This window comes from Fusarium tjaetaba (assembly GCF_013396195.1).
Source record: "Fusarium tjaetaba strain NRRL 66243 chromosome Unknown NRRL66243_c0000008, whole genome shotgun sequence".
In the NCBI taxonomy this organism is placed as follows: Eukaryota; Fungi; Ascomycota; class Sordariomycetes; order Hypocreales; family Nectriaceae; genus Fusarium; species Fusarium tjaetaba.
This window is the reverse complement of record NW_023501204.1, coordinates 101,768-116,283: the sequence shown is the minus strand read 5'-3', so window position 1 is coordinate 116,283 and position 14,516 is coordinate 101,768. Positions and strand designations below refer to the sequence as shown.

At 46.9% G+C, this 14,516-nt stretch overlaps 5 protein-coding genes across 5 annotated transcripts; 2 read left to right on the top strand and 3 right to left on the bottom strand.

Moving 5' to 3' along the window:
* Nucleotides 1-101: 101 nt before the first annotated feature.
* Nucleotides 102-1,583, bottom strand: FTJAE_152 (DUF89 domain protein; the record flags this gene model as incomplete). Its single annotated transcript, XM_037347618.1, has 3 exons — nt 102-1,080; nt 1,130-1,246; nt 1,300-1,583. The coding sequence occupies 3 exons, from the start codon at nt 1,581-1,583 to the stop codon at nt 102-104; spliced, it is 1,380 nt and encodes a 459-aa protein (XP_037212755.1).
* Nucleotides 1,584-2,120: 537 nt separating this feature from the next.
* On the top strand, nt 2,121-3,664 carry FTJAE_151 (anhydro-n-acetylmuramic acid kinase; the record flags this gene model as incomplete). The annotated part of the gene is made up of 3 exons (XM_037347607.1): nt 2,121-2,357; nt 2,417-2,895; nt 2,950-3,664. 3 exons carry the CDS (start codon nt 2,121-2,123, stop codon nt 3,662-3,664), a joined length of 1,431 nt encoding a protein of 476 aa, XP_037212754.1.
* Nucleotides 3,665-3,766: 102 nt separating this feature from the next.
* Nucleotides 3,767-4,543, bottom strand: FTJAE_150 (glycoside hydrolase family 3; the record flags this gene model as incomplete). The annotated part of the gene is made up of 3 exons (XM_037347596.1): nt 3,767-4,027; nt 4,078-4,289; nt 4,432-4,543. The coding sequence occupies 3 exons, from the start codon at nt 4,541-4,543 to the stop codon at nt 3,767-3,769; spliced, it is 585 nt and encodes a 194-aa protein (XP_037212753.1).
* Nucleotides 4,544-5,386: 843 nt separating this feature from the next.
* On the top strand, nt 5,387-6,889 carry FTJAE_149 (permease; the record flags this gene model as incomplete). The annotated part of the gene is made up of 1 exon (XM_037347584.1): nt 5,387-6,889. The coding sequence occupies one exon, from the start codon at nt 5,387-5,389 to the stop codon at nt 6,887-6,889; it is 1,503 nt and encodes a 500-aa protein (XP_037212752.1).
* Nucleotides 6,890-8,172: 1,283 nt separating this feature from the next.
* FTJAE_148 (FAD binding domain protein) lies at nt 8,173-10,047 on the bottom strand (the record flags this gene model as incomplete). The annotated part of the gene is made up of 4 exons (XM_037347573.1): nt 8,173-9,025; nt 9,086-9,436; nt 9,486-9,882; nt 9,942-10,047. The coding sequence occupies 4 exons, from the start codon at nt 10,045-10,047 to the stop codon at nt 8,173-8,175; spliced, it is 1,707 nt and encodes a 568-aa protein (XP_037212751.1).
* Nucleotides 10,048-14,516: the final 4,469 nt, after the last annotated feature.

The following is a 14,516-nucleotide window of genomic DNA, read 5'->3' as shown; positions in this document are numbered from 1 at the left end:
CATGCTTGAGAATCTCGAATCATCGCATGCCTGGCCAACTGCCTGGATAATCAATGTTTTACGAGAGGAATGGTCAAACTGCCAGTAGTACATGACCCACCTCAGACGCCGTCGCTAAATGATATCACGGCATGTTTCCCATCTCTGACCCATCCCATCTCGGGTGCTTCCCTGTTGAGTCGCTTGACAACTTCCTCGCTTTCAATTCCAACGCAAGTATCGGACTTGTTTGTTCTCAACGCGAGAATCTTCACACCACTTCGGTGCCCTAGTAGACCAAGTGAAGATTTGAAAGTCGTGGTGTGTGGCCAAAGCCCGTCTCTGGTCAATTTTCGATAATTCAAGTCCCCTTTCCATATAGTTAAATAGCTGTCCTGAAAACGCTGAAATAAATCGGGTGCTACAGCCACCACCTCATGAAATGACCAGGCTGTCGTCCAGAACGAATGAACCTCGATACGCATTAAGCCGACTGCAAAATACCTGTCGATCTGGCTGGCCAAAGAAGTCAAGCCTATGGACCGCAGATGGTCGAGGAGGAAGTCCATATCGCTGGGTATTACGTCGCTTACAAACCAAGGAAAGCATTTCGCATGGAGAGTGATGCTCGTCCCGAGACCAGATTCAATGAGATATGTCGCGTAAAGGACATCTGCAAATAGCTCAAATCCAGCATTGTCAAGAACGATATCGATATGTCGATTCTTTTGAGTCAATCGAGTCTTTTGCAGATAAACCCAGACATCTGATGTATCGTTGTCGACAATGTTCCGTTGGCTCTCTTCGATCGCTGCGCTTCCTTGTAACTTCTGAATTTCCTCCAGGCTGAGGTTGGTCAGAAGAGATAAATCTGTTGCGTTGCCCCATAAAGCCATCTCGGTCATTTCAGAAAAGACAAGTCTCGCTGCATCGTCATCCAAGCTCTGGAGTGGCTGTATCGAGTTTGCAATGACTTGAGTGACCCTCTTCGCCAGCTCCTGGACGGCCTTTTGCGACTTGACAAGGGTATAGTCCTTTTGACGTTTGAACACATCGTACCCTTGCCAGGAAGATGACATGGAAAACAACAGCTGCACTCGCCTGCAGAAGTTAGCATCATTTGGAGGTACTCAGCTACTCCAAGACTGACCTATACAAGTAGCATTCACCATACAACCATGGACAGTCGAGCCAGGTCAATACGCCCATATTGAGGAGAAGCTGATTGTACGACGCAACATCTGCTGATCCATCTTCTTCGAGGGGACTAAGCATTGTTTAGTGATAAACCAACCAGAGAAGTTCATAAGGAGCACTCACCGCAGTTGATCATCACCAGCAATTTCGTCCTTGAGCGTCTCAAGGCTTATCTCTATCGACCTCATTTCGTCAAGTGCACGGGATGGAGCAAGCTCAGCGCCGGTAACACGGACATCATCGATCATACCCTGCACAAGCTTAGGCCAGCGAGACTTGGCAGTCTCTTGGGCCATGCTACCATCGTCGGAGGTCCACACGGACCGAGGGTTTGCCATTTCCTTAAGCATGATCTTTCGCTGACTGCCTGATATGGTCATGTAGCAGGGTAAGGAATTCAGCATCATGTTATGATGACAAGAAGCAGGTCTTTATGCTCTTTCTACTCAACCTGCCTTTGTCAATTGATTAAATAAGCTATCTGACAGTTTGATCCTGGTTAGGCTCACTGCTGGAGACAACACGGAAATAGCCAAAGTTCGTGACTCGTGCTCAGCATCGAGACGAATTGCCCAAAAAGGCACTTCGACTCGAGAGAGGCTAAATTAGTTTAAATGCTAAGAGATTGCGGAGAGGTTGACATTTCTCTATGGAGTACGGAATAAGCTAGTCACCAAGCGAAGACCATCTCCTCGGGAAGTTTACATAATTGCGATTGCTCTTCACTTGTCGTCACGAGATTCCAAACAGGGGATTTCAAACGCGATTCGTATCGAGGCGCCATCAAATACCACATTATATTAAATGCGCAGTCATGTCCGTGAACGTATTCTTATGCTCTTCAACGATCTTTAACAAACTGAACTCAGTATATCAGTCTATGTGTGCTACCTCGCAGAGATATTGCCAAGATTTATGAAAACTTTATAATACATCATCTCACCATGACTCGGCCCCAAACACTGCAAAATGGTAGCGATTCCGCTACCAATGGTCACGCACATGGATCCAATGGCAATTCCCTCAATGGAAATGGTCATATTCGGCCATCTACCACTGGTTCGCTCGACTTAACCGTTCTGGGGATGAACAGTGGCACTGCAATGGACGGTATCGATTGTGCACTTGTTCGATATCGCCAGGAGTCTCCAGATGCACCTCTACACATGGAGCTCGTTAAGGTATGTTTCACTTCGCCCCATCTCTATATCTACTGATCTGGTGCTGAATATATACTTAGTATGATGAGATGCCTGTACCTCAATGGATCAAGAAACCCGTTCTCACGATGCTTCGGGAAACCAAGACGACTCCCTCAAAAATGTCGCAACTCAATGTGCAACTTGGACAGATGTTTGGTGATGCCGTTAAGGAGTTTTGCGACAAGCACAAGATATCTATGGACAGCATTGACCTCATCGGATCGCATGGACAGACTATTTGGCTTCTCTCCATGCCAGAAGAGGGGGAAACGCGCTCTGCATTTTGCCTTGGAGAGGGCACAGTTATTAGTGCCATAACCGGTGTTACGACTGTGACAGATTTCCGAATGGCAGAGCAAGCCGTGGGTAGACAGGGTGCTCCATTGGTCGCTCTGATCGACGGCCTTCTGCTCCATCACCCAACCAAGTGGCGTGTCTGTCAGAATATTGGCGGAATTGCCAATCTTTGTGTCATTCCCCCTGATTGCGAGGGCGGAGTGGACGCAATGGTAGACTGGTAAGGAATCCTCTACATACATAGCACCCAAGAGAATGCGGCTAACATCTCTAGGGATTGCGGCCCTGGCAACATGTTTATTGACAACGCTATGAGATACTTTACTGACGGCGAGATGGAATACGACAAAGACGGCGAATGGAGCGCAAGAGGCACTGTGCGCCAGGACATCGTGGATAAGTTCCTCAGTACAAATACGTACTGCAACCACACCCCTCCCAAGACCACAGGACGGGAAACATTTGGCGACAATGAAGGCCAAGAACTGATCGACGAGTGTCTTGCTGCCGGGTGCGACAAGTATGACACTCTAGCAACCATTACTCGGATAACGGCCCAGAATATTATTAAGCAATACCGCACGTTCTTCCCTCGGTTCGGCATCCGCGTGGATCAGATTGCAGAGATTTACATGTGCGGTGGTGGCGCCCGAAACCCGACCATCATCAAATATCTCAAGGAGCAGCTTCCAGATACTGATATCCGGGCGCTAGATGAGACCGGAGTCCCATCGGATGCCAAGGAGGCAGTTTCTTTTGCTCAACAAGCGATGGAAGCCATCTTGGGGCGTTCAGCTCTGGTTCCTGTGAATAGTGACAGTCTAGTGCCTAACACCATCTCAGGCAAGATTGCACCTGGTAGGAGATGGCGCGACATTATGGCATCGAGTATGAGGTTTGGTGAGGGTCGCTCAGCCTTGCCTACAGTCAAGGAAATGGTCGTAGAGCGGCCTTACACTGCATGGAAAGCTATGCAAGCTTTTGACTGAGTGGTTATGGTGATTTAGACCAACACACTAGTACAGAGTAAAATAAATCTTATTACCTACTAAGCCTTCTATTCCTGCACAACAATTTTACAGCCCGCGCCACTAACGTGATTCTCCCAAAGGGAAAGTAGCACTAAGCGGAGTATGGGTGTTGGAATCGGCGATCAGCAGCTCATATTTGCCTTTCTTCATAGCCCAGGCATCCCGTCCCTCATCCCAGAAACTAGCCACATACCGCTTCGCTAGCTTGATGATTGCAGTGGCGGTCTCGCCAGCACGTACAAATACCTTATCGAAGCACTTGGGTTCCTTAATAGGTCGGATAAGACTAGGACTCTTCTGGCGGGCGCAGACCTGCATAACCTGGGAACCATGAACGAACCCGTGTTGGCAACTTGCACCGACACAGCAACAAGATTCTTGCTGCTGTCGCCGTTAGAGTCGACATCCACAGAGATTAGACTTAGTTCAAAAGTAGTGTAGCTCAGGCCGTCGCCAAAAGGAAAGGCGACCTCCCGTTTAGAAGACTCATAGAAGCGATATCCCATAAAAACGTCCTCGTCGTAGATAACACGATTTCGCTGGGAAATATAGTTCAAGAAGGCAGGGTTATCTTCATTGCGAACTGGAAAGCTAAGGGGCAGCTTTCCACTAGGGTTGATATCGGTAATGATCACATCAACAATGGCATTGCCTCCCTCATTATATCCGTATCAGGCATACAGCACAGCGGGCGCCTTATGAATCCATGTCATGGAGTGGCGTACCGGGCTGCACTACGATAGATGTCTTCAGATTAGCTGCGAGAACAGCGCGGACAAGGTCGTCTGTCCCAGGCAGAAGATCTATATAAGAACGGTCGAAGCCCTCACTTCCCATTTTCTATTAAGGCTAATGCAGAGTATGACTTGGTTAACCTGTCGGGCTAGTTCCACTGCCTTTCCAACCTCTACAGTTAACTCGATCGCGCGCTCTAGACCGAAACGTAAATTACTAGCGCTATAACCTTAGTAATAAAGACAAGGGGACTGTCTGGGCTTCAAGTACTATTATTTGGGCCAGGAGATGGACCGTCGATCACACAGGGTCCTTATTGTTGCCTAGAGAGCTTGTTTATCTTCCATCGGCACAGGCAATTTCCAAGTCTCGTTAAGGGCGTTTTAGCTAAGTACAATAACATCGTTGGGATAAGGTGCTCAAGGCTCCAGAGTTTGCACTGATTTTGCCTGTAACAAGTAGCCTTTAATAGGCTAAAAGTAAGTGAATATCTAGATCACATGCAGCATTAATTGATACTTATTGGCTGGAAGTCTCGGCCAACATAGGGGGCTGGCGTAGTCTTGATCTGGACAAACAGAGTTAAAACTATATGAAAGAAAATTTATATTTATTCCTTTTACCGAATAGCGACCGTTCATAATATGAAAACTGGACTTCTTATAACTCAAAAAGCTCAATATTCTGCGATAAGCAAGCCGTGATACCCATGTTGTGGATATCACAAGTCACATGGCTGGCCTAAGAACTGTAATAGGCCAACTCGGATATCGGAAGTCGATGACAAGACTAGCGCTTCTGGTGAGTTACCCGATTGGGACTGCGAACGGGAAACCGGCAAATTCTTGTCTTGCACGAGAAAGGATCTACCAAGTATAAGATGGACAGTTTCGCGTTCCAAGCGTGTTTAATTTCTGTAAATTCCCTGCACTACAATATCTCATCATGTCTGATACTCAACCGGACGAAATAAAGACCACGAAAGATGCTCAAGATGAAAGCAAGACCGCAAATGCTTCCATTAGCATTGAAGGCTCAACGCAAGATGTCATACATCGCCGCCAAAGAATATCGGACCTCTTTACAATCTGCTGTGCAGGAGCAGCACTTATATCAGATGGCTATCAGAATAACCTGATGACAATGTCGAATGTGCTGTTCAAGAAGGAATATCCAAAGCAGTATACGTCGTCCGTCAGTACTCGGGTCTCCAACGCTCTCCTTGTTGGCGAGATTCTCGGTCAGATTGCCATTGGTCTCACGTGCGACTATCTTGGACGAAAGACAGCCATTGTGCTCACAACAATGTGCATTGTCGTCGGAGGTATCCTAGCCACAGCAGCACACGGCACGACCATCGATGGCATGTTCTGGATGCTGACGGTAGCTCGAGGAGTCGTTGGCTTCGGAACTGGTGGCGAGTATCCTGCCAGCAGCACATCTGCTTCGGAGTCTGCCAATGAGCGAGCATTGAACAAACGAGGACCGATATTCATCCTTGTTACGAATTTGCCGCTATCCTTTGGAGGTCCACTTGCAGTCTCTATCTTTATGATTGTTCTCTCAGCCGCTGGAAGGGAAAATCTCTCGACTGTGTGGCGCGTTTGTTTTGGAATCGGGATCTTGCTACCTCTCACTGTCTTTTACTTCCGATTACGCATGCTTAACTCGAAGCTCTACCGCCAGGGTGCAATAAAACGAAGGGTTCCTTATGCCCTCGTTCTTCGTTACTATTGGAAAACTCTCATTGGCACTTGTGGTGCTTGGTTTCTGTATGATTTTGTCACGTTTCCAAATGGGGTCTTCTCGGGCACCATCCTTGCCTCTGTGGTACCCGAGGGCGGCAACACTCTTTTACACACAGCAGAATGGCAGCTCCTTCTCGGTTGCATTGCTCTTCCTGGTGTATTCATCGGTGCTTGGATGTGCGACAGGGTGGGTAGGAAAAACACCATGATGGTAGGGTTCGCAGGGTATCTGGTGTTTGGTCTGATCATTGGCTGTGCATATGACAAGATCACCAAGATTGTCCCCTTGTTTGTTGTTTTCTATGGTCTCATGCAGTCTTCTGGAAATCTTGGTCCCGGAGACATGCTTGGTTTGCTCTCGTCCGAAAGCTACGCCACAAGTGTCCGCGGAACGTGTTACGGCATCAGTGCAGCGCTGGGCAAGACTGGGGCAGCTGTAGGAACGCAGGCTTTCAAGCCGATTCAGCTAAATCTAGGGAAGCGCTGGACATTTATTATTGCTGCAATTTGCGGCGTGACAGGGATTTTGGTGACATATTTCTTTATCCCGAATGTCACGGGAGAGGACTTGAGTAAGAATGACGAGAGGTTCCGTGTGTACCTTGTGGATAATGGATGGGATGGGGAAATTGGGGAAGGGGAGCTGAAATCTTCTGCTAATGACACTAGTCAATTTAGTAAGCGGAAAACAGACGCTTAGCTAATTAGCGCGTGTATTTAAAAATAAGAAAATTTATAAAATATAAATATCTTAATATTTATGCCTAGTCGTTCATTGACCTGGCGTGCGAACTCAGGATGGCTCTGGCCTGCAATCAACATTAGCCGAAGAGTCAGACTCACCAGAAAGGATTTACATAACCATGCTAGCGTGTTTGCGTGGAATTGATGGTACGCATCGATGAAGCCTCATCGTTGTGAGAGCTGGGCTTTATGCACACTTATTCAACTCAGGGCAATCTCGTCGTTCGTCAGTTCCAAAGTGATGCATCTCAGAATCAAGCTTGTGATTGACAAGCCTCGCAACGTCTAGTAGCAGATTAAGCAGTTTGAAGTTGTACAGGCCCGTCACACATATCGGGGCCAGGCAGAGCCGCTGTCTCATGAATCGAGCACGCAGGCCACCCGTGGGGTAGCTTGGCTTTGGCTTATCTTTGTGGAGATAGCGCGTGATTAGAAGGAGGGCTGTAGTGCTGATAACAACAGAAGCCCGGCGGCTATCCGTTCTATAGATACGCCAGATAAGGTATTGTAGTCATGGCTTGATTGCTCAGAATAAATAATCGGTTCCCTTCTCTTCTGATAACGCTTACTATCAATACTCGATACAGCAAGATCGATGTCTATACAGGCAGATACCCTAGGATAGCAATTCAGTCATTAAGTGCGCACTACGAGATACTTATACTGTTGAGAAGATAAGCTTATGCATTCTACACTGCTGTGTCTCATGCCGTAACTGGCTAGTTGGCGCAATCGCATGGCAATGAGGCCAACTACAGCATCTTCTATGAACAGAGTTCATTACCTCAATGTAACAAAGTCAACAACACCATCCAGGCTCAACTGCATCTCAACCAGAACAATTTACAGTTCGACAACATCTCTGCTCATAGCCCGTCGTAACAATGGGGCATTTTAAGGATTGCCTATCCATTCTCCCACCAACGAGAACCCTCCTTGCTCATATGACAATTATTCGAGATGAAACCACGCAGATGAAGAAGTTTGTCGCAGCCTTTCAACTAGTGGCACTGCAATTAATAACACAAGGTAAAAGATCCTTGGGGTATCTCGAACTCTTTGTGCTAACGTTCTTTGGCAGCACTGGAGTTAGTTCCTGTCGAAGTCGTCAATGTCATTACTCCTACTAAAGTCTTATTCGAGTTACTTTATTATACTTATAGGTTTCCTTAACTTTTATAGTCCTCTCTCTTTATTTCTAGCGGCTAATTAATGTCTATATAAGATTCTTATAATTATCTAAATATAATCAATAAACTGAGTAAAGTAATCTGCTATACTAGAAACATCGCTAAAGCCCGTTGCAAAACTAAGAATAGTATCCGGACGTATAATAACGATAGCTCCTGCAGCCAGGTCTACTCCATACTGTCCGTGGGCGCTTCCATCTCCGTCAAAGTAGCAATTACCTAGAGCAGGTCCGTCGAGAGCGGACCAAGCACTCCCCGCACAACCAGCCACGATGGTTACAAGACGAACCATGTCTTGGTGTGAGTCTGCCACCTTCTCCAAACTGCTCCTAACGGTTTCGAAACCCTTTTTTGTTAGTGCGGTGTTACCGGCAAACACTACGATACTCCAGCGACCGGGGGTTCCGTCCTGCAGAAGAGTATCGTAGAGACGCAGAGGAACGTTGATGCCCGGACCACGAATCAGGGCATCAGGACAACGTTTGCCAGTCTCCAGGCAAGTATCACGAGTAGTATGATTAATGACTGACTTGGAATATGAAACACCCAGCCCAACGTTGAAGCTGATGTTCTCGGTCCAGGTTTTCCATAAAATCTCATCGGGGGTGAGCCCCAGGGACTCCCATCGTGGAGGGATAACACCAGAAATGACACTCGAAGCTTCTGTATCAATTTCAATCAGTCGTGTCGCTGCTGCATGTCGCTCTGTATGATACGTGTCGAGGACTGAATCTTTGTACCAGCCTTTGACGGCTCCAGCCAACTTCCAGACCAGGTTAGTGGCGTCGTGGATGCCAGTATTCATGCCTTGGGCAAATCCAGAGGAATGAATATGAGCAGCGTCTCCACCGAGCAGGACATATTTGTCCTTTCGGAACAACTGTGTAACTCCCTGTCGAATCCTATTGAAGAGTTAGCCGGCTCGTAAGGAAATCTTAGCTCCAGAGAGGTCCTTTGCATACTTGTAATGGGTCCACCAGTCAAGTCTATCAACTTGCAGCTTAAATGGCTTGACAGAATCGATGGCTTCCTGGACAGCTTCACTCTCCGTGATGCCGTTGGGATACTTAGCCAGAAGATGCGGGGTTAAAGCATATCCGATGCGATTGGCATCTCCCTCCAGTTTGACCCATAAGACGTTCCCATGATGCTCTGTCTCGATAGAGGCAAAACCGAGGGAAGCGCCCGGCATATCTGTTGTCATTTTCCCATCGATTCGGATCCATTCATAACTGGTCGATTGGAAGTCCATGGTGATATCGCTTAGTTGTCGGACAGATGACGACCCCCCGTCAGCTCCAAGGAGATATTTGCTTTTATCAATTAGCGGTCGCTTCAAGGCCCTCGCACTGTGCTACATACCTGCGAACATGACTTTGACCCTTGGTTGGGTGTTCAAGGACAGCAGTGATATGAAATCCATCGTTGAGAGAGGTGTCGATGCTGTAAGCCACTAATTTCCAACCATACCAAACAGATTTGCCACACTTTTCGTAGTGGGAGAGAAAGACCTCCTCAGAGTTACATTGGCGAATGTTCAAAACGTAGTCATGGTAGCTAAGCTTGAGGTGATCAAACATGTCGTTCCAGCCACGTTCGTTGACTCTCGAGCCGTTCTTGAAGTTGACGCTATTTCGGGCCACGAATCCCTTCTGGAGCAGGTCACCAGTCACACCTAGGGGCTCGAGGAGCTCCAGAGAGCGAGGATAGAGCGTACTGGCGCGGCCAGTGGCGACTTGTACGTTGCGCTCTCGTTTGTCTGCATATAGTTATGAGATATAAGTGATAATGAAGGATTTATCCCTGGATAAAGCTTACCTAGCACGATCGTGTCAATGCTTTGCTTGGCAAGACCAATGGAAGTCAGAAGGCCCATGGGACCAGCTCCAATAATCAGTACGTCTGTGGTGCTTGGAGGGCTCATGGTAAATCCAGCTATGGGGACTTGACAAGTGAGATGTAAGACAGAGAGGTAAGACAGAGATGTTTGAGGCAATGAAGAAGTGAGCTGTCGGTTAAATGCAAGGTGAGTGGACTCTTTTATATTATTATTGGGTGATTAGTTCAGTATAATATTCTTCACTCTAACACGCTGCGTGACGATATTGACTCTCAGAAGCTCCATATCACGAACAATTACTCGGAGTCTCGGACTATTGCTAATCAGCCGCGCTCGGCCCTATTTTGACTAGACATAGGCCGTATCCAGATCCAGTATTGAAGTTGGTTGATCTTTTTCTGGCACGATGGCGCCGGCTACTACGGCGCTGAAATCAGGGCTTTTGTCGAGCCTAGACCAGAACAAGTAGGCGGTGAGACTCGTGCCGACGATGCCGCGGATAAAACTTATCCGCCGCTACTGCTACTCCATCCTATTTCCGTCTTCCTCTCACACAACTATCATCCTTACGAACCATTATTCAATCGACAACACCGTATTTTTTGCTGTTACAACTATCTAACATGGAGAAAGCCGAGCGGGTGTACTCCGCTTGTAACCCGTGCAGGCAAAAGAAACGCAAGGTTCGTCATGCTTACCCCAATGTCTAAACTTTTAGTAACGCCTCACGGCGGTTATTAGTGTGATGGCCAAAGTCCCCAATGTTCTCCATGCAAATTGCGAGGAGCCGACTGCAGTTGGAGGCTACGTCAGAAACCATTCAGGTAATTATGTCCTGTTCTGCTGACATTGAAGCCCTCTGCTAACTGACGTACTCCAATGTAGCATTGTACGACGTGATAGCACTTATATTCAATCACTTGAATCTCAAGTTCAGCATCTCTCAGCCATTATCAAAGGGATGCATACTGGTTCATCGCTCGAACGGAGTTATGCAATTATTAAGGATACCCCAGACCTTTCAAGCCTGAGATTTCTAACAAACAGCCGTCCTTGCGTAAAACGGTCTGAACTTGCGTTGGAGAATTTTGCCTTCCTCAACTGGAGATGGTCAGCTTTGCCAGGCGAGAAGTTGTTCTTTTCGGGCCCTGGAAAGTTCACTACTCCAGATCCTTCATTAATAGAAATATTTGCAACTAACTCAAGAACTTCTTTTCAAATGCCTAGGGACAGAGCTCTTGATCTGATACAGGCGTTTAGTCAGCAAGTGGAGCTGAAGAACCGCATGATGGACTTTTTCCTGAATTCCATCAACATTTACTACCTGTTTGTCGAGCCTTCATGGCTTCTATTTTATCCGTCCTTCCCTGAGAATGACCAAGAACTACAGTTTCTATATAGCGCGGTATTCGCTGTCTCAGCCCACTGCTTAAGTATCCCAGCGGCTCTAGAGAGCGCGTTGCTAGCCTATGCTGAGATGCTGGCTGAGTCGTGTTTTAGTCTGAAACCATCCTTACCCGTCATCAAGGCGACGTCGATTCTCGCTTGGTTCAAGCAAACCTTGTTTTATCGATCAGATGGTTTTGCGTATCAATGTATGTTAAGCTTGTCTTTGCTTTGTAGTGAAGCCGGCTGATAAACCTAGATATGGCTTTGGGGCTTTCTACACATCTTTACTTGGAAAACCTATTCAACCCAGGCTCTGACTCAGAAAATGAGATGAGTCGCAACGACAAACTCAAGACTTTTTGGTCATTATTGCTGGCCGAACGGTATGATCCCATCGTCCCTTACAACTCGTCTTGTTAACTAGATCACTTCTGATAAACATCTTTAACTAGAACATCAACGCCAAGTCTCGGAATTCCACGAGCTATCCTGTGGGACGCTGAAAATATACCGCTCCCCGATGTCAGTTCTCTTAACTCAAATGACCCTTCAACGGTGTATTTTAGATATAACTGTCAGTTGCTACGGTTAAACCAGACTTATATTGATGCTGTGTAAGATATCTAACTGTCTCCATTTACACTGCTACTTACATCTTACGAGCTATATGCCAAGCTTTACAAAACTGTCAAGGGCAGAGCAAGAGGTGCAGCTACTTCAAGCCTTGGGTGCTATGCATGCATTTAGGCACGAAGTTAAGCATCTGGAAATTACCGAATCAACTATACCATCACCGCCACAATCCGCGTTCTGGATAGCATACTATGCCGCTATAATTAATCTGTTTCGGCCATTTCTTGAGGATTCCTCGGCAAACAAGTTCAATGATGGAATCACCCCACTTGAACGAGTAACTACCGCTGCCGATAAAGTGGCCGAGATCCTTAGCAGTTTAATAAGAGATGGGGTGACTAGAGATTTGCCACCTTCTGCTCTACATCACATTCTTCGAGCTGCACTTGTACAATGTTTAAATATGACAGCACAGGATAAAGAGGCCATGGGTTATGCCCATAGGAATTTCAATATCCTCTTCACAGTCCTGTCCGAGATGAGGGTGATATGGGAACGCCCTGCAGAGTTATATTTAAGCTTTTTAAGATACATTACACAAATATGGGGATTGCAAAATACTTAAATACTATAATATATATAACAAGCAGGTGGACCAGACAAGCAGGTAGACTAAAAATCCCTCACCCTATAACATTTCTATTTAATTAATTGATTATTAACTATCAATCATGTCTGAATCAAATAAAGAGGCAAATATCATTCTTGTACTTTAGGCCTATTGAAGCAACCCAGAATTGGGTCTCTATCATGCAGCTAAGATCTACCAGGCCTCCTATGGCTCACTCTGGCGCCGAACCCATGCATTTCTTCCCGATATAATATTATACCTAAGTCACGGAAACTATCTGATCTAGAGGAGCAAGCTATTATTCAGTTTATCCCCGACCTAGATTCGCGAGGATTTCCCCCGCAACTGCGTGGTATTAAAGAAATGGCTAACCGATTGCTCGCCGACCGCGAGGTATTATCTGTCAGCAACTGCAGAACCCCGTACTACTTTGTGTAAGCAAGTTGTAAAGATTACGAAATACCGAAGACCCAGATATGCCTTATCCCACTGGCTCGTTTGGTGTATCAGGGTTCCAGTCTTCTGGGCCGTTCTCATCTTCTCTATACAGCCGTTAATTCCGGGACACCAGTCCGCTATGCCGAACAAAGCCCTGCGGTGTCTGTTCCACCAAACTTACTGTATTCTTATAGCCCTGGCGTTCCTCAGCACTAAAGAGACATTGCCCAGCTAACCTTTCGTTGCGTATGAGCATAGGCTGCTTTTTGGGACACATTTTGGACCACTCTGCATATTAGAAGATACCGTGGTCTAGGATTAGTGGCTTCCCGCAAGTCCATGCTGTAGGTAATCTTGCGCTTGTAGTTAGCGTTCGCCATGGCCGCCCCCCAGCTATTGAAACTTGGATGGCCATCGGACGGTGGACTTTCAATGGCCCTGAACAAACAAGAACTACCTTTGATGACATGTCTGCCAGCCCTGGGCTTAGGGTACTGTCTATCAAGTTTTTAACCAGCTTACTCGATTAGCACAAATTCCAGGGCGTGGATCTTGACTAGGAGTAGTAGTTTATAATTTGTTTCCGTTGATCGGCTCATGAGCCACCGGCGAACTAGACCTCCAAAGCCCGGGATCCCCTGATCGAGGTGGCCGCAAGGAGGATACAGGCAGCTACGTGTCGCTCCTCAAGAATATGCGCGCTACATTCGGGTCCAAGTATGGAATCAATATCGCTATCCCCACGGGCCACTAGTACGTGGTAGCTCGAGCCGAAGGAGATAGAGCGATATGTTGAGTACATAGGAATCATGACATATGATCTTCACGGACGGTTGGATGAGGATTTTAAGGAGGTTGGACGCGTCATCCTTGGCCACACAAATATCCCCGAGATTGCATACTGGTCACTGCCATTATACCACACCAGCGTCGATCCTGCAGAGGTCAACATGGGTTTTGTTTACTATTAGTGGCTTTACCGTCGCTGATTCGAACTGATTGTGCCGGGTGCAAATGGTCTGGCACTAGTCGGCCGGCTCCCTACACCAACTTTGGCGGTGTCATGTACCTTGAAGAGATTAAAAGGATCCTCAAGGATAAGCCTGGCATTAGTCCAAAGCTTCTCCCAAAAGACAAGGCGATGGAAGTATGGCAACAAGTGGATCAGATACGAGAACGATGATACCATTTACATAAAGAAGTGGGCAAATGCACACTATCAGCCAGTATTCTCTTGACCTATCCATTATCGCGATCAAGGCAACCAATCAAGGTACAGTGGGCCTTTTGTTTGCCCAATTAGACAGTTCAAGTGTGTCTATTGTTACCACAAAAGACCCGGAATATGTAAGTCAACCAACAGCTATTAGCCGTTCGAAGCGAAGTGTACCAATATAGACATCTTGCTGCGCCTACTCTTAGGCTCAGCCTTCCTCGCCTTAGACATGATGACGTATTCGGCTTCACGGCGACGAGAGATTCAGTCCCTTCAGGTGCCGACGTCGGAAGATGCGGTACAGAT